A 19709-nucleotide genomic window follows, 5' to 3' on the forward strand; every position below is an offset into this window, starting at 1 on the left:
TTAGCTGGGTGTTTGCTGCAGCACTGTGCCACAGCAAGCGGGCTTTTTATGGCAAGGTGATTTCTCCCTGGGCAGGGGGATGAATGAGAGCTGCAGCTAAGGTTAGAGTGAGAGTAGTGCACCCTTGCCTGTAGCTGAACAGGCAGGGAACTCTGCAGGTCAACACAGGCAGAAGGGAGTTGAGTTTGTTGTCTGTAGGTGATCCACCCAGCTTGTCTCCTTGCACATAAGGTGTTAGATGCTGCTAACCAGGTGTAATGGTTACTATACCTTACTCCTATACTTATAGTAAAGTTAGCATACTTTACTACTTAAAGAGCAGTTCATGCCAGGAGTCCTAAAAAATTGGTAGCTGAAACTTACTCTTGGTCATTTTGCTTGGGAAGGACCTCTGGAGATAGTCCCGTCCCTGAAAGTATTCAAGGCCAGGTTTGATGGGGCTTTGAGCAACCTGGTCTAGTAGAAGGTGTCTCTGCCAATCAGGGGAGATGGAACTGGATGATCTTTGAAGGTCCCTTCCAACTCAAACCATTCTGTGATTCTGTTTTTATAATACTGAGCAGCTAAGTGCTGGTCTGTATGGGATAAATGAAACTTGTCCAAAGATGAATCTTGGTTTTCTCTCATTCTAGACTATAGAGTTTTAACATTAGTAACCTGCAAGACCCTCTGCAGAAGAATGAGCAAGGTTTGGATTTCACACACTGAACTTGCAGTGCTATTTATTTAATGTCTGCATGTCCTGCAAGTCCTTTGGAAAATCACATAGTTGAAAATAAGAGCACAGGAGCCTTATCAATTTATCTGTTTTTATTAGCATTAAGGAAACCAAACAGCCTTCATCGAGAAACAAAATATACACACATAGTCAATTTGCTAATACAGAATGATGCTTGAAACCATCTTATATAGTGATTGTAGGTAAGAGCAGACCTGCCCTTTAACCTCAAAGCAAATCTGAGTCCTTTGGAAGTATTTTGTGTGGATTCTTTGCACATTTGAACCATACTGTGACAGGCCACCCCATAGCAAGCGTGGTGATGCTGTGCAGCCTGTTACTCCTCCTGTTGGAAGGTGGCTGTGGATTTCTCTGTAAGCATGGAGTGGTGATTGCAGCAGTAGAGCAGGCAGAGTGGAGACTGCAGGAGGAAATGACTGCTAACTGCCTTGGAAGGAATGTGGCTTTGGAAAGGCCATTTCTTAGGTGGGAATAGGTCTGCTCTTATGCTCCCTCCAAAAATCCTTCTCTGGTGGAATGGCAGCGGATTGAAGCAGCTGACAGGTATATTAAACAGGTGACAACAGTCCGGGATGCAGTCCTAAAAAAGCAACACAGGAACCCACACCACGCAGTACCCCTTCTCCTCAGCAGAGAGGGGAAGAAGCAGCCTTGCACATACTTAACTGCCTTTGCTCTAAGACCCCTCCTTTGCAACCCTGTGCTTACCTGTTTGGAAGAGCAAGGGGGCAGTCATGGTTTCACCAAGTATGTGTTGTATCCCCTACAGTAAATTTGTGTATTCAAATTCAATTTCAGCTTGAGCTTAGTTGAGTGACACCAATTCTTGAAGCAGACTATGAGGAAAAAGGTAGGGTTTAGAAAATGGCTAAGCTGTTCAGTCTGCCAGAAAAATCAAAGCAGCAGTTGCAATGCAGGCAGAAAGGCGTCTTTGGTTGATGCACAGTTGCTTCCATTAGTTAGCAGAAAGCTGAAATACCATAAGTACACCACAATAACCCTGCACAGAAGCATTAAAATTGCTAATTATGCTTACCCAAGCAAAATGTAATGGCTGATCCCAGCAGTTCACACGTGCCCCTTGGTATTCCACTACCTTTTCCCCTGATGACTGTGAGGCACTGGAGGCCAGAGGAGCTGTGGAAAGCCAGGGGAGCCCACTCTGCTCCCCTCTGAAATAAAGGTGCTTAAGCTGCATCCTGGCACACCCACTGTAAACTATAAGTGAGATTTTAAAGTTGCAGAGATGGAAGTAAACGTTGTCCTACAAAATCATGTCCTGTATTGTTGCTCCTCTACTGCAGTGTTTGATTGGGAGAAGCTGCCATTTCTTTAAATAAGGCATCATTTACATGGCTTCCTATGATCTAGGTTGAGGTGAAGGGAATGACTTGTTTCAGACACTGCTGTTGCTTATTTCCAGGTGTGCTGGCAAATGCCCTCATTGACTCTGCTGTGCAGGAGGGTGTGTGATGGCACCTGCATCTGAGGCTCCGATACAAAGTCAGGTTTGGCCTTTCAAACTTCTGAGCAGATGTTTTTCCTCCACAGTACTTCATGCTCATGCAGAGACTCTTTCAAGCCACGTGATTTCCAGCACATCAGTGAACAAAGAGCAAGCTCCAGGCTTCTTACAGGTGGCAAGTGGAATTGGCTTGTATTATAAGCTAGCCACTGAGAAGGGTAATTGCATAGGGGGTCTTGTCTGTGTTGGTTTTTGCTTTAAGCTTTCTCTAGTGCTACAGTACTAATAAATTACCCTGGAGAGAAATAAATAAATAAGTTGGCATCTCCCAGGCACCATGCTGGAAATCCAGGTGGTTTCAGAAAAGCTGCCCCCCATGGTCCTGGGAAGGTAGTCAGCAGAAAAAAGTCCGTATTATACAACTGTCTGTACGGGAGCGACGCACTGTGCGGGAGAGCCGGCACGCTCCGAGGATGAGGTGGAACGGTTGGTGATCTCTCTCTGCAGTTCCTCCACTTTCTTCTGCAGCTCAGCCCGCTTGGCCAGAAGCTCCTTGTAGCGATTGTGAACTGGTTCCTGCAAGGAAATGTGTGGCTGAGCACTGGGAGATCTGTATGGAAGAGGGAGCCTGAAGCAGAAAACTGCTGCTGGCCTTACAGCTATGAGGGAAGGAGGTAGATGAGTGTCATCGGTCTCCAGCCCGCAGGTACCTGGGGTTGCTCTGGCTCTTGGCTGCCCATTTGGATCCAACATGCACAGAATGGTGACTAAACTAAACAGTCTGTACGTATTTTGAAACGTGACAGTTGCCAAACTCTGATCTCTGGCATTTCTGGGGGACACTGGCCATGGCATCTCAGCCTGGACATAATTTCAGGGGCTTGGGAGGAAAAAAAAACCCAGCCAGGTTCTTCTAAACATTTTCACACAGTTCTGACTGTTGAACAGTCAGTACTGCAAAGTGTTTGCTGGTTCCTGTCTCTAACGCTGCAGATCTGCAGAACTCCTACCTGCAGACACTGAAGGGCACTGAAACAATTGGGAATTTTTGTCCCTTTCTACTAAAAAGTGATGTCAAGGTCATGCTCATACTGCTAGTCTGAGGTGCCTGCCCTGGGCAAGCCAGCTTTCCTGCTGGCTGGGGTCAGACCCCTGGCTTGCCTCAGGCAGCCAGAGCAAGCACCAGGTTCCCATCACCAGTAATTTAAATACAGCCCTAAAATTCCTATATAAACCCCACATCCAGAGAAGTCATAGGGGTTTTAAGATCTTTTGTAAAGAGAACTCAGATAATTTTTCCCACATTCTAAGTGACAAATTTCCCAGATTGCTGAGAATCTTCAGCTCCTGCCGATTTCACAAGGTGGTGATGCCCAGCTGGGCACCCGCATTAGGCAGCTCTAGGTGGTGCTTGCTCTTGGTGGCACTTGAATTTAGGGGTTTGTTTTCAGATTTGAGCAGTGGTGACACAAATCTGCACGTTACCTAAAGCTCTTGAACTCCAAAGTAAGTGTTGGTACTAGCAGAGAGGGCAGCAGGAGTGGGAAGAGGCGTACCTGAGGCTTCATCCTGGGGTTCCAGCGGATGTAGTAGCCGACCCACAGCTCGAGGTGGCGCATGCTGGCCACGGGATACAGGACGTGGTTGGAGTAGCTCACGTACAAGGGGTTAGTAAAGTCTTCCAGTTGGCTGTTGATGTAAGACCAAAGTGATACAGTCTTTTTTGGAAGGCTCTGTAAGGGAAGGGGGTGGAGGAGGCTTTATTTGCCATACGAATCCCAGCTATCTACAAACTGTAGCAGGATAGACATATGCCTGTCATTAATATGGAGCTGGTTGTTTCTTGTAGCTTTAAAAAAAACCCCCCAAACTGTTCTTTTGATGTGGTTACTGTACTCAAAGCACAGGGATGCAGGCAGGCACACATGCCCTGGAACGGAACAACCCCTCTGACCCACCCAGCTGTCAACACAGAACAGGAATCACCACTGCTACAGCGAGGGGACACTGGCATGTGAACTGCCGGTGCTTTAGTTAAACTTCACTTCTCTGAAGTGCTCCTGGAGGACTTGCTGGAGTATTTAATTGCAAAGGAAAAAAAGAAAACATTTGACTTAGGCCCTGATCTAGTGGAATAATTACGCCTGTGAATACTCCCACTGAAACCAGTGCTGAAGTACTTTCTAGATTAAGTACTTCACTGGGCTGAGGCCTTTAAAAGAAAAAAACCAAACCCATGTGCAAACAGCATGCAGATTTTCTTCCCTGGAAATGACAATTACTCAATCACTGTGGAATCCAGAGAAACAGGGACACTGATTTCACTATAGTAAAACGCTATCACTTTTATTTTCCAGCTAGTTTTTATGATTATTTTTAACTGATGTTCTCTCACATGTAATCACATCAGGTCCACACAGCACTGCCCTCGTGTACCTCCATGCTGTTAGGCTGCAGCCATTGGTGACAGAATGCTTCATCTTTAGGTAGGTGAGACAGAGTGAGGGCCACTGTTTTCCTCCTAATTCCAGACTGGGTCTGGATGTACACATTTCTACACTCCTCCCTGGGCAAACAAACCTTGCCAGACAGCAGGGCAGAGCTGGCTTGTGGCAGGACAGAGAGGCACGTCCTTAATAATAGTAGGAGAGTTGTCCTCTCCCAGGAAGATGCAAGCACAGCAAGAACACACATAAAGACCAGTTACTTACTGTAACCTCTGTGAGCAGAATGACAGCATGCACTAGGTAGTTAAAAGCACCCTAAAGGGATCACTTCAAAGACGAGGCATGACAAAAAAGTACCAGTTTCCACAGAGATGGTTACAGTAAACTGAAGATCAAAGCAAAACTGCATTTCCACTGCCTGGGAGACACCAGGAGTTATTCAACCACTAGTGACTAACTGGAAGTAGACAGCATGTCCAGAAAGGAGATGGTGCTGCTCTGAAACATGAAGCCTCCAACAGACAGCAGCTTATGCAAATTCCCCCAAGTCCCAGCTGTTGAGAAGGGGGCTTGGCATTTCCCAGACTCACATCTACAGCTATCTCTTGAGTGAGGAACCAGCTTCTGTAGCAATATCTAGCCAGCTAAAGCGATCAGGAACAGGCTTTCACCTTGGAGAGAAGCTGTCTTACCTCCTTCACTCTCTGCTGCTCACTGCTGCACAGGAAGGTCCCAAACAAACAGCTGTACAGGTGATCCAGGATGGTGATCAGGAAGTACTCGTTGAACTCAAATGCTGTAGGAAACTTTAGGCAGAAATAGAAAATTAGGATTTAAAACAGGAAAATAAACTTTCTCCCATGCTGTGGTCTTGGTAAGAAGTTGGCCTCTTGATTTCTAGAACTGGATCTGTCCCTGTTCCCTGCCTGGCTGGATATTCAGGGTCATATTTGCTCCTTCCAGGAGCAAGAGTTTCCCTCTTGGAAAGCTGCTTTGCATGTTCAGAGGAATTTTGAGCAAAAGCCAGAGGTCTGAGGGGTTAGAGCACTGTGTTTATGTACACTCAGTGCTGCTTCAAATTGAAGCTTGCTCTGCTATGCCTGTCCCTCATGACAAGCCATGCAGCCAGACTCTGAACAAAAGGCACATGTGAAATAAATACATTCAAAAAGTGGAAATTTCCCAGAGCTAAATGAAAATAACCTGGGTGCCTAACACGGCACTTCCCAGAGGGAACAGCAGGGAGGCACCTTGTGACAGAGGTCAGCAGGAGCAGAAGGTCTATGGGCACAGGCCATGTTTGTTGCTGAGTTCTGTGCAGAATCAATCTGACCTGAGACAGGGACAACTGAAGCTCCACAAAGGGTTGATAAGAATAAATGCAGTGAACTGCAAAGACATGCAGGAGTGATGGAGAGGAGATTGGGAGGCCTTCCTCCCTCACAACCAACCTCCTCTTCCCAGGCTGCCCCAGTTGTTACATCCTGACCTCATCAGCTGCAGGTCAGGATGCCTAGCTGTAGAAGCAATCCAAAGAGACCATAATGAAAGTGACTTTTGATGATGGTAAAGCCTCCTCTTCTCTCTGGATGAATGTGGTACAGTGTCATATGTAGTGGTATCCTTTTCTTCCATATATAGTGCCATCTTTCTCCTCCACTCTTCCTGATTTAACCCAGGGTGAGCCTAGCTTTTTTTCAGTGACCACAGCTAACTTTTGTGTCACAGAAGATCAAAAAAAACCTTCCAGGTTCCATGTTCCTGGGGAAAAATCTCCCAGACATAGGGGATGTCTCCTGGACTGTACCTTTGCCATTCCAGGTCTGAAGTGAGGCACTCAGCTCTGTACCTCACATTATGAATTGGGAGCAGTACATTTGCCTTCAGATGAAGTTAAAATGGAACATGTTACAGGATCAGCTTGAGCAGGGGCAACAGGGATCTGTTGTACCCACCGTGCTAGGGACATGCATTAGCAAGTGCTTTCAGGCTCTGTGCTAAACAGACTCCCAAAAAGCCTCCTGCCAGAATCAAAGGAACAGTACAAGCCCAGGAAGGAGAGCCTGCACATGTCAGCTTGGAAACCACTCCTGTGTCCAGACACCGTGCAATGTCTTGGTGCAGTGTGCATGGCTCTGTGGACACAGGTGCCACGCAGCAGTTTACCTGTCTCGTCATTTGCCAGACGCAGTCGATGAACTGCAGGAAGACGGGAGAGCGATCTGCATCCGCGTGGTTCTTGTCCCCATGGCCGACTCTCTGAAGGAGCAGGACAAAGAACATGAGTCACACAGGGCTTCGTGGGGTCTGCTCTCAGTCACCTAAACCTTTACCAAAGGCTTTAAAAAACTTCAAATGAGTCCTGGTATTGCTTTTTCCATATCAGTGGATAAAGGAGTAAAGGACAGCTACTCTCGTTGTCTTTGAAGTGAAAATTCTTTATGGGGATATTTTCATGCTAAGTTAAAACAAGAGTTGTTTGAGTAGAGGCTCCAGATGCTATGCTGGCACTGATTTCAGTTAATAGCTAAAGTTCAGAGGGAAGAAAAATGAGAATGCTTTTTGCTTCAGTTGCAGCTGTTGTCCTGGCTACTTCAGTAGTGGAAGGGTGCTAGATGCAAACACTACCTACAGGCACGATATGCGGCGATAACCGTCATGCAACACCTCGCCACTTCCAAGAGCTGTACAAACACCAGCCCAGCCCATCTCCTGCCACCTCCAGAGAGGCAGCAATGACAGTATTCCCAGAGGCAGCCTCCAACCCTGGCCGTGCTGTGTGGCCAACACATGTGAGGCACGACTCCTCAGAACTAGCAGAGTACATTGTTAATGATTATATATTACCTGGGAGCCCTGAGTACTCTACAAAGATAGAACAAGAACACGTAAGTAACAGAGATCCCTAAAACCGTTCTCCCCTCACCAAAGGAAATCACTGTTGGTATCTTCCTTGCCTAGACAGTGAAAGAGCTAAAACACTCATTGCTCAAATACCAGATAACAAGTTTTGCTGCAGCAGGACCTCAGTCGCTTTAGTGCCTCAGTTTCCCCACCCTCCTCAGAGCATTTGACAGTGCAACCCACCACTGCAAGTGCTGCACACAGGCCTTGCTCTAGCCCTTGCAAAATTAACAACTGCTAGAGAACAGCTACAATGAAAACATGATGGGAACAAAGACTGAAAGGATAGTACTGAAAGGCTCTCTCAATTCCCATCAGTGCAAAACATAACAAACTGCTGTGTCATAAGCCCACAAAGCTGCCTCTCTGCCAACTGCTAGGGCACAACCACAAACTGCTCTTGGTCCAGGCTCAAACTGCTGCTCTTTCACCTAAATAATTAGAAGCCTCTCCAAAAATAAAGTGTGCCTGAAGAAATGTGAGGTCAAGGCTATAAACAAATTCCCAAACCTCTTCAATACCAAAGCATTTCTTAGATGAGGGTGCCCAAGCAGTCTGAGAAAATGGACTGAACTGGAAAGAAAGACAAAAAATGCCCAGTGGTCTCTGCCAGCTCCCAGCAGAAACGCCAGCACCGAACCCAAAGCACACTGCTAGTTTAAGCCTAAGCATGGGAACATGACATTATCAGACACCTGAGACATTTAAATACCACCTGTTCCCTGTATCTAACCAATACAGTCCCAAGGAGGTTAAGAGGTAAATGGAATTATAGGTAGAAAACAATAACATCAGCATTCACCTCTCTTCTGCGAGTTCAGCCAGGAAACCTCTCACAGGAAATGTTAAACTCCTCTCCTCTAAAATCCTTCAAGAAGGACACCAAGTTTCTGTTCAGTGCCCTCCATGGGCTAGGGACTCACCAGCTGGAATCTGTGGCCGAAGCTCAGCCACTCCTTCTCCACGAGCACCTCAAAGCCCCTGATGGTGCGGTAGTAGCCATCCAGCATGAGCAGGGCCAGAGAGGTCAGCTGGGCTGTGCGGTCCCAGCCATCGCTGCAGTGAACCACCACAGATGTCTTCCCCGACTCCACTTTGTCAGCAATCCGAAGGGCTCCAGCAAGAATGAGCTAGGACAAGAGAAGAAACAAATTACAAAATCTCTTTGGAACAGAAACTATAAATGAAAAATGTCTAGTGACAGCACAGGACAAACCAAGGGCTCTGCTTGCCTCAAGGAGAATGGTAAATCAGTTCCAACTACTTTATAACTAGGACAGCAAACTGGTGAACACATTTTCTGCTCCAGCACAATGACGACACATCTAAACTGTAGTGTAGGCACAACCCTAGAAGTGCCTTTGCATAAAACTCAGTCCTTGGACAAGTCAAGATTTGAATGCAGGAGTGTATTGTGTCTGATAGGAATGGCCAACACCTTGCAGCTGCCCCAGGAGCAGATCTGCCCTGCCTGCATCAGCAGAGCAACAGTGTAAGCTGGACAATTTTAGAAAAGACCATTATTTGAAAAACAGTATCTGGAGAAGGCAAAACATTTTGCCTCCTTATTCTGACTCGCTTGGATTCCTGAAAGGCTGAGAGGGCCCAGACTCCCAGCATTTGCTTGTCTGGGCCAGGCAATAATGGGCCCAAACTCCCAGCATTTGCTTGTCTGGGCCAGGATGTCAAGGAGCCGAGCCAAGAACTTGGAAACTCTATGACTCCTGAGTTCTAAGCAGACCTTTCACAGTTACATGTCATCCAGAAACATCCTTAACTTCCAAAACACCATCTTTCAGTATTTCAGCCTCCTCTCTTGTCCCTCTTCTCATTTCCTTAAGATTCCTCACTCCAATAACTACAGTTTTAAATGCTTATAAATGGAAATGCGTACCTTGATATGCTCTAGCCAGTGAGTTGACTCTAAATTAGATAGCCAATGAGTCTCCTCGATATTGGGATACACAATTTCTTTCAGTTTTCTCAGCGACTCTCTCATAACATGAATGTTGTGAATATCCAGGAACACTAATTCTGCATTCTGATAGGCATCCTCGCTCTCATAGCCCCCTCCTTTAGCCTGAAGAACAAAATTCACATACAAATCATTAAGCAAAACCATATTTTGTACTTTATCCCAGTCATTTGTCCTGAGCAAACAACAGCTAACAAAATACCACAGTTGCTGGGCTATCTAAAGCAGGCAAAAACCATTGGCTTTATCTTACAGCTGGGAGCAAACATGTACAGGCACACACTTTGTGTCTCTCTTCTGCCATACCTAATGAATGCTGTAATTTTTACCAAAGAATATCACATTACAAGCCTTCTTTTCCTCTGTAATTATAATTTATCCCCATTCAAGCTGTTAACTCATTACATTCACTAATCTATCACTTAAAAATTTACCATACTATTATAGAGGAGGATAACCCACACACTAATTACCTTCCCTAAGTAGTGGGAAAGGCAGATAAAAAAAAAAAAAGAAAAAAATAAAAGATCTTTACTGCAACAAAGCAGCTCCACCATTAAAACAAAGCTTAAAGTGATGGCATGGAACACAATAACACAATTTTTAGAAGGGAAGAATGATGGACCCTGGGAACTATTGACCTGACAGCCTCACCTTTGTTAGGTGTGGTAGATCATGGAACAGATCCTTCTAGAAGATATGCTCGGGCATGTGGAGGACAGGGAGGTGACTGAGGATAGTCAGCATGGTTCACCAAGGGCAAATCCTGCCTGAGCAGCCCACTGGCCCTCTATGATGGAGAGACTACAGCAGTGGACAAGGGAAGGGCTACGGGTGTCATTTACCTGGACTTCTGTAAAGTCTTTGACACAGTTCTCCACACCATCCTTCTCTCTGCACTGGAGATGATGGGCAGACAGTTTAATGGGTGAGAAATTGGATAGTCACAGCCAGAGGGTAGGGGCCAATTGCTCAATGTCCAGGCAGTGACAAGTGGCGACCCTGGGGAGTCTGTATGGGGATTAGTGCTGTTTAATATCTTCATCAGTGACACAAACAGAAGAATCAATGCACCCTCGTCAGATGTGCAGATGACACCAAACTGAGTGGTACAGCTGACACTCCTGTAGGATAGGGTGCCATCCAGAGGGACCTGGACAAGCTCAGGAAGTGGGTCCATGGGAACCCCATGAAGTTAAGACCAAGAGCAAAGTGCTGCACTTGGGTTGGGGCAATCCCTTGCATCAGCACAGGCTGAGGGATAAACAGATCAGAGCAGCCCTGCCCAGGACATGGGAGTGCTGCTGAATGAGAGGCTGGACAAGACCCAGCCATGGGCACTCGCAGCCCAGGAAGCCAATCCTGTCCTGGGCTGCATCCAAAGCAGTGAGAGCAGCAGGGCCAGGGAGGGGATTCTGCCCCTCTGCTCTGCTCTGCTCAGACCCCAGCTGGAGTGCTGCATCCAGCACAGGAAAGACAGGGTCCTGTTGGATCAAAGCCACAAAGATGATCAGAGGTCTGCAGCACCTCTCCTGTGAGGAAAAGCTGAGAAGGGAAGGCCCTGGAGAGAGACCTTATAGCAGCCTTCCAGTGCTTAAAGAAGGCTCATAAGAAAGATGAGGACAGATGTTTTAGGTGGGCCTGTTGCGATAGGACAAGGGGTAATGGTTTGAAAGTAATAGAGGGTAGATTCAGACTAGACATAAAGAAGAATGTTTTCACAATAAGGGTGGTAAAACACTGGAGCAAGTTTTCCAGAACAGTGGTAGATGCCTCATTCCTGGAAACGTTCAAGGTCAGATTGGACAGGGCTCTGAGCCCCGTTAGAGGGAGCAGTCTTTCAACAATGTGAATTGAAAAATGGTGAAACACAAGGTCTAGGGTGCTAGAGTCTGACCTCAGTACTACTTCAATTTTCTTTTTCCTTTCCACTGTCATTTCCCATTGTAAATCAATAGAATGAATCATCAGCAGTCATACTGATATCTTACAGATACCAGTGAAGGTATAAAAGTCTGTCTAGAGAATCAGATCATTGCATTCAGACTTCTTCTGCAGTGGAAAACCCTTGTGATTCTTAAGAATAATATGAAATGGTGGTGGGAAATGTGCTCTAAATTATTACATTCCCAGTTTTAGACAGAGGAAAAATACCCAACCTTATTAGCTACAGCATTCACACTAGGCCTTGCATCAAATATGAAGATTTTATGGGACTGGGCATTAGAATCCATGATGGCTTGAAGGTACTTTTCATCTTCCTTGCTCCGCTTGCCACTCACGCCCACCATGGGCTGGCTACAGCGCGTGATCGTTGCTTGACTTTCTGGGTGAATCCATGACAAGACCTTCAGAAACAAATGGGAAATAAACAAAGTAAAAATGGGATTCATTAAACCAATGAAGTGAATTACCTGTAACGGCTTCCTCTGGGATTCTCTATCAGGGGATTCCAGAAGGCTGGATTCTATTACATCACAAGTGAATGAAAGAAAGAACTCTTCTGTCTTTATTCATTCTGGTGGCATTCCCAAAGTTTGAACAAACAAAAGGTGATCAAATTGTTTGAGTCTGACTTTTAAATATGAAGCAGAATGTTTTTTCTAGCTGTTGTGTGAGTCAGTATGTGGGCTATGTCTTACTTTATGTTACACCATGTAAAAGCTAAGCACTTTAGGAACAGACTGAATTTCCTATAGACTTGAGAAGTAAACCAGTTCCTTTTCAGTTACGTCTGAAATAATCATCATAACAATGTGCTTTGTCTTAATTTCATTAAGTAAATTCTCTCATCAAGACTATCACTACATATTTCTCTGTCCTGAAAGTCGGAGTAGGCCAGACAATTGTAAACAGCCAAACAGGGCTGCCTTGTGATTCCCAGGAACTGAACTGAGATTTGGTCTGAGTTGTGCTAAATTATCTTATCTTCTAGTTTTGGTTTAGTCTACATCTCTTTCACAATAGTAGTTTCAGCAGATACTGTTGTTTTCTATGTCCTCAAACACGTTGCTGTCACTTTTATTATCTTCTGACCATTTATTTGCTCCCTGGAATCCACTCAGCCTGATCTTGGTATTACTTATTGCCCAAAGGTATGTGTAACAAAACCACATCAAAGTGGCTTTTTCTGTCCCACTTACTGGTATGCGTCCTCTGGATCTGAAGGATGCCACTCTCTTTAACTCCTCGTCGGGAATGTTTACAGGCACAGCTAGAATGGCAGGGTACGTATCACACAGCTCGTAGCGCTCGTTAATCTTGGTCAGCCTCCAGCTTTCATTGGGAATTCCCTAAAGAGGAAACTGCAGGTCAGTAAACGAGCTGCTCTGAGACCTCAGCACAGACAAATCCCCAGACCTGAAATTCAAGGCAGCTTTTGTTAATGAAGGTCATTCAGGGCTGGCACCTGAGAATGCATTATCTTGGTAACTTGTATTTCACGTCTCTCCCCAGAGAGGTGGATGTTTTGCTCAAGCCACTGAAGAGCAGGGAAACTGGGCTTCAGGCAGGGTCACCAATGGCAAAGGGACTGTGGAGGCTACAAATGTAGCAACACAGGTGGTCCCCTTGAGCCCAACTTCAAGATACCTCCTGGTCTCATTACGGGCTTAGAGGAGAGCCAGGAGCAGGATAGAATGGGTGACCAACTCAGTCCCCTCATGGCACTTAGTTCAAATGTGTTGGGTGAAAACTGGGGATACAAAGTGGACTTAACAGATAGGATGGAGGGGAGGAGGAAAAGGGAGAACAGGCAGTAAAACACCTCAAAAAATTAGCCTGATTTGGGTTTAGTGCAGTGTTTGTGGCACAACTGTGCAAACCTCTAAAAACACCAAAAACTTAACAATTGTATGTCTCTGTTTGTGTGACTATGTGATGTGCAACTCCCATGTTTCCATCACACTAAGCTCTCTGGTTAACTGAGGACTTGGGCTGAGAGAGCAGGGAATCTCCACACATACATCATAGAGCTCAGCATGCCGTGATGGAGAAGCCACTCAAAGATTCCCAGACAACAACCTCCAAGTAACACCTGAAGCACAATGGGGACAACCCTGACAACCTGCAGATGTGGTTTGGCTGATGCTGGGAGGAAACAGATCAATGGGGAGTGGCTGGTGCAGCTGCCTGCAAGGAGAGATTTCAACAGACCCCTACTGCAGCCGGGGTGAGCAGTGACACAAAGCATCTCTGTGGGGAAGACACATCTGCTGCAGCAAACATGGCCAGCCTGTGAAGCACCAAGTGTGTTTTAGGGGAACATCAACTCCTTACACAATACATGCCTCTGTTCTAATAAACACTACTCCATTTTAAAGCAGGGTGGTGGGACACTGATCACCACTGTCACAGCTCCCACAGGAAATAAACAGCACATCTAACACGGGTCAGACGAGCTGTGACAATTACGGCCGACCCACACAGACTGTGGCCAGTCTCCCATCCCAGCAGCGAGTCACACTGCCAAAAGAGGTCATGGTGGGAAATCTGAGGGGAGGCCAGACCTTCTGTCTAGTATCAGTCACACACTGCTTTGTGAACCACTGCTGTTCCTTGGCCCTCCCTGGGAAGGCAATGTTACTACAAGGATCACCCCAAAAGCCTGAAGGAAAGCTATTTTTGGCCCAGTCTGAAGCTGAAGAATTGGCAGAACCAGACATGAAGCAGTGTGTATACACAGTTCAAGCTTACTGGTGGGTAAAAGATGCTCAGAGGTCTACCTGCTGTACACAGCAAAGATGGAATCTGCTGGGCCCACCAGCTCTGCTCCCAGTCAGGGAACAGATAGACTCTTGCCAGTGACCAGTCTGTTTACTACCTGGAAGTGAACTAATGGCTAATTAGTTCTCAGTCCTGTCCTAATAAGCACATGCAATGAATCCATAAGCAATTCCTGAAAATTTGACCTCCCCCAAATCTGAATGAAAATTATGCTATCAGAACAGTCTTGGCAAGAAAAATGGGAGCTAACAAGCAGCTACGTGAAAGAAAGGCTCCTTTTCATTTTACCCAGCAACTCTGCAAATGCTCATGGAGAAGACCAAGGAGCAAGCACTGGAAGCACCCCCTTCACAGTGCTGGGTAGTGTGGCTTCAGAACACACTGCTTGGGCCAGAACTGAGCTCTAAAGCTCTCCAAAGCTCTAAGTCTTTCAGCTGCCACACTGACAAATTTGAAGGACATCTGCAAGAGCCCAGACCAGAAAAATGCATGACGAGCCCCCAGATAAAGAAAAAGATGCTGTGCGCCAGCATTCAAATTTCTTTTGACTTGTGGGGAATGTCTGCTTTTCCCTGGCCCAGGAGCCTTGAATCACAGCACCACCCAGAACGCTTCGGATTCGGATCGTGACTTTCTCTAAGGACTGGAGGCAAACAGAAATAAGCCAAGTGGGCTAGAAGAGAAGCTGAATTTGCATCTTCCTTGGACGTTTGCCATAATGCAGTGTAGCTTCTGCATTTATTCGTGCTGCTTCAGATTTGCCCTTTCTCCAGCTGGAATCAATAGAAAAAGCTAAACGTGATATAAAGCACACTGGTATTTCCTCATCTAAGATGCATTTCACTGCTTCCCGGTAAGTTGTAAGCACCCAAAAGCCTACTATGAAACAAAACTGTTACAGATGTAACTCAATAGGCCTCTGCAGGGTAAGGAGCGGCTCTGGGCACTGCCTGCCTGTGCACCTGCAGGAGGAACTCAGGCATGCCTCCCTAAAAGCAGGCTGTGATCATCCTGCAGCCGCCAAGGTACATGGCAGGTCCACATTAGTGACCAGAGACTTCTGCACAGGTCTGTCTTCTTCAGACAAAGATCAATGCTGCTAGCAGCCCCTGATTCTAGGGGAATTCATATCTCTGGTGGATGCCAGAGGGCAAACTGAGGAAGGCAGCAAAGCCACACATACAGTCATAAATTAAAAATACCCATGGCCATTCTCACTGAGCCCAGCTGAAACAATGCATCTCACATCTGTACTAACAAACTCATTTATCCTCCAAACATGATATTTTGTCCAAAATGCCAGTGGTGATCCTTGATGTGCATCACAGGACCTTTGTGCATGGCTAAAGATGCTCAAACACACTCATTCAAAAGATGGATGGTAACAGCCTGGTCTGTAGCTATGCCTGAGACATGCCCCTGTGCTTGGGAACACTCCTTACAACTGTGTCATCTAACCATAGAGACACAGCCTTTGTGTCCTCTCCACACACAAACTAGACTTCATTTCCCTCTAGACAAGACACTCATGCCATACTTTAATGAACTTGAGTTTGGTTGTCACTTGATTTACACTTGATGTTGCGGGAGGTAGAGTTTTTTTGCAGGGAAAAACTGTTGAAGCCACACCAGCACAGAACTGACATCACCACCTTGCAAAGCACATGGTTAAGGTTAAGCACAAGAGGATCCTTCACTGACAGGAAAAAAGAAAATTCCTTGCTGTAGTTACAAGCAGTCACACCTCTCTATGGGATCAAACAGATCCACTCTGAGCTTACATATGTAAGTGCACCTTGATCTGCAGCAGGGAGCACAGGATACAGCTGGAGAGCCAAGCTGGTCCCTCTGCCAGTTACTGAGCCCAGGCTGTGTCCACTCAGCACCAGAGAGCTGTGATCTGTTCTGCAGTAGAGACATACACAGCACAAGCAGGACCTCAGTTAAACCACGGGACATAAAACATTCAATCCTCACTTTGCTCCCTTAAGTTACATCCAACAATCCTCTGGAGGATGATGTTACCAAGCTCTGCCTTTCCCACTCTGCTTGTATACTAATGCTGGACACTTCTTTAATCCTCAAAACAGGCCAGCTCTTCTGAGTTATTAGTTTCTATGTGTTTTCCCTAAAAGCAGCAACCACAGCCCTACACTTCCCCAGCAGATATGACCAGAGCAAAGGATATTAGACAAGAATGACTTTTGTAGGGAAACATCACACAACTTCACAACCTCTTGTAATATTTTCCAAATGCCCCCACCTTATTAAGGAAAATAAAGCTTTAAGTTACTCCAAAGGCATCTTAAGGACTTTTGGTTTCAAGTGAGTCTTATTCACTTTGCAATTCTGTTTTATATTCTGCCAGCCCATGTGTAATAAAAATCAGGGAGCAATTTCAGTTTTAAATTTCATTTGCCACATGTGATTCCATTTACCAACTAAATCTCAAACCTCTCTGAGTTCCTTTTGTTCTCTACAGGTTGTTTATTACTCCCCATAGTTTTACACAATCACAGATTTTTAATAAGTTACATATTTCCATCCTTCCCAAGAATGCTAACGGGGAAGTTAGGGGTTTACTGACTATCTTTCCTAATTGCTACAATTGCTATCATCTCAACATATTTCTATTAATCTTAATAAAAATTGTAATAAATAATTAATAGTACACTCAAACTTGCCATGTCTACCAGTGTGGACATAGAAATTAAGATGGATCCTGGTCTAAAAGTCTTTTCTGGATGCCTGATAGTTGTTGTTTACTTTTGCTCCACTCCCCTCCCCACGTGCCCTTGCTCCCCTAGGGAAAAGACTGACCTGGCCTAAGATATAGCAAGTGAATGCCTGGCCATCCTGCTGGGCTGCTGATGCCCTAGGCCAGCCCTTCTCTAACAGTTTCTAAACCAATTCCAGAAGGTCCTGCTGACAGTGCATATGTCCTGCTTTTCTATTTCTGATCACAACTCATAGAGTCAGAGACAGGTAATCCCATTATCTGATTTGATGATGCCAGTTTTGTTTCACTGTTAACGAATCCCTGCTGCCATTTCAAGACATAATCTTGATTTACTGTAGGATTTGTTATTGCTTTAGCAGAACCTGGCTGGATTAAGAAAAAAGGCTACGACACTCACACAGATAAATTGAACATCCATAGTTACAAATGCTGGAATTAAATAAACAGACCAAAATGCCTAAAAGTTTTGGAGGGGACACAAAGCATCATGCTGCAGGACCTAAATCAATCTAACAAAAGGGATGAAATTCTCCTCCTGGCCAGATCACAACATAAACATCTACTGCAGTATGGCTTGCTTCTTCTTCAGCAGCTGGTGTTGGTCACTTTTGGAGATAAGGAACTGGAGCAGATGGATTGTTTGATCTGGAATGGTAGTGACCGTGGCCCATCACAGGGGAAACTCAGAAAGGCTGTGGCTGCAAAAAATCCTGCTTTGGATTTGCTTTTGCAGTTACCAGTGTAAGGAAAACACCACGAGCTTCAGCACATGGACACTGGTTTCTTGACATAGAAGCAGTCAGGCAAGTTGTCCTCCCCACTCACAAAAAATTAACAAAGAAGCAGGCCACAGCACAGGTACACACTGCAGCAATGCCTCAGCTGTGTCACATCTTACACCCATTTTCTTTACAGAAAGGCCATGAAGAGCTGCAAATCACAGGTGTGCAAATACATGTATCCTTTCACCATGTCACCAAATTCCTGACAAATTTAAGGTGCACCAAATCACAGTCTAAAAACTAATATGGACAGAAAAGCTTCTATCATAAAAACCGACATGCCAGAATTTAGAAAGTGGAATAATCCACACTGAAATTATCTAAGGTCACCTTTTTTCTTTCCAGGTGTTGTAAAAGTGTCTTTTGTACTTCACCTGTTTTGACTGATGCTTGGCTGAGTCAATGCTGTGCCTTCCACGGAAGATTATTTTGATAGCACAGGTATTCTTTTAGGTGTTACTCAAAAATTTTCAGCCCTACAAAGAAGCATCTTGCTCAAATAACTTGGGCTGCAAATCCTTCTCTACAAGCAGATCTTCCCATAAAATAACTACCAAGAAAAAGGTAAAGCCTAAACAAAGCAGTAATCACTGCATTATCTGCTCAAGTTGACCTTAGACACAAAATGACCACAAACAATTGGAGTTTGTCTTGACCAGGATTTTAGACTGTGGCATCTCATTGCAAAATGCACTTTGCACTGAAGGCAGCACACAGTAAGATACAGTAAGATACATCTCGCTTCCCATTAGCAGTCTAGAAGCCAGCAATCTATCTTAGGCAGCTATTTTAGGAGAGAACAAATCACCCCCAACAGTGAAGCACTCTCTCCCATCTGTTAATGACAGGCCTAGATAACCAATTTAGAAGGCATGCCCAGCTTTTAGAAGGCTAGAGCTAGAAAAATGAATCCTTAGGTTTTGGATTCCAGGAATCAGATGAACAACTAGGCTGGGAGAGAGGTCTGGTATTGTTTGATTTGATGAGAAAGACCCAAATAAACCTTTAGATTGCATGATTTTAAATTTCTTAATTTTACAATAGAAAATTGGTTTTATTCTGATGGATCTGGAGGAGACAGAAGCTTATTGTGTCCAGGGCAAACGTGCCACCAAATCATGCTCCTTTTTCTACTTGAGAATTTTACAACAGGCATGATTTCATTATAAACATCAAAATTCTCCCATCTTTTACTCCAAAGAGGACTACTCAAGATTTTACCACAGTATTCCTAATCAACAGCCTAATCACTGCAAAATCATTAATACCTTTGACCAGTCTACTCTGGACACACCACAGCTGTAAATAACAGTACTTTCTGGGCTGATCCCTATGCTGAGAAACCATGCCTAAGATAGTGAAGGCATTCTACACTAAATTTTTTCCTCCCAAGTTGCTGTTTCAGAAAGGAAAATCTGGAAAGAATTAAAACCAACACAAGCAAGCACTGAGGTGTGAAACTCAACAATGGGATGCATGTACCTGGAACATGCACCCTCCATTCCCCACAGCCAGCAGAACCTGATCAACAAGCCAGAGCATTAGTTTTTTTCTAGCAGAGCCTAAAGTCAGCTCTATGCCACCTGAGCTGATGCCCATCAGTGGATGCCTCTATCTCTAAAGCTGTACTGCTCTCAGCAAATACTGCAGTGTGAAAAACAACATCCTAACCAAGCCTGCGCATAGCATTTTTCAGCAGACTAATTCTCTGCTCCATGTAACCTGTAATTTTATCACTGCACAGATCCTTGTTTCTGAACAGTAGAGGATGAGGAAGGATGTGGCACAATACCCACCTGTCTTCTGTACTCCCAAGTTGGGTCATATACTTTCCATCCATTTTCTGGGAAAACCTCTTTGTACTCAAAGGCAAAAAGTGGCTGAAAGAAAGAAAATTTACCTTTGAGAGCCCACTCAGAGCCCATTTATATG

At 45.1% G+C, this 19709-nt stretch overlaps 1 protein-coding gene across 6 annotated transcripts in view; it reads right to left on the bottom strand.

The window, feature by feature from the left end:
* Positions 1 to 2358: 2358 nt before the first annotated feature.
* The window catches only part of MTMR2 (myotubularin related protein 2), a 61691-nt gene continuing 44340 nt past the window's right edge, over positions 2359 to 19709 (bottom strand). For all 6 annotated transcript variants that reach the window (XM_030234507.2, XM_018908430.3, XM_050980509.1 and 3 more), the window contains 9 exons: positions 19574 to 19657; positions 12674 to 12823; positions 11690 to 11878; positions 9450 to 9635; positions 8479 to 8685; positions 6818 to 6910; positions 5344 to 5457; positions 3761 to 3937; positions 2359 to 2780 (listed from right to left, as the gene is read on the bottom strand). In XM_030234507.2, coding sequence (XP_030090367.1) covers positions 2619 to 2780; positions 3761 to 3937; positions 5344 to 5457; positions 6818 to 6910; positions 8479 to 8685; positions 9450 to 9635; positions 11690 to 11878; positions 12674 to 12823; positions 19574 to 19657 — 1362 coding nt within the window. In that variant the 3' untranslated portion in view covers positions 2359 to 2618. The remainder of the gene's footprint in view (positions 2781 to 3760; positions 3938 to 5343; positions 5458 to 6817; positions 6911 to 8478; positions 8686 to 9449; positions 9636 to 11689; positions 11879 to 12673; positions 12824 to 19573; positions 19658 to 19709) is intronic.

This window comes from Serinus canaria, chromosome 1 (assembly GCF_022539315.1).
Source record: "Serinus canaria isolate serCan28SL12 chromosome 1, serCan2020, whole genome shotgun sequence".
Taxonomy (NCBI): Eukaryota; Metazoa; Chordata; class Aves; order Passeriformes; family Fringillidae; genus Serinus; species Serinus canaria.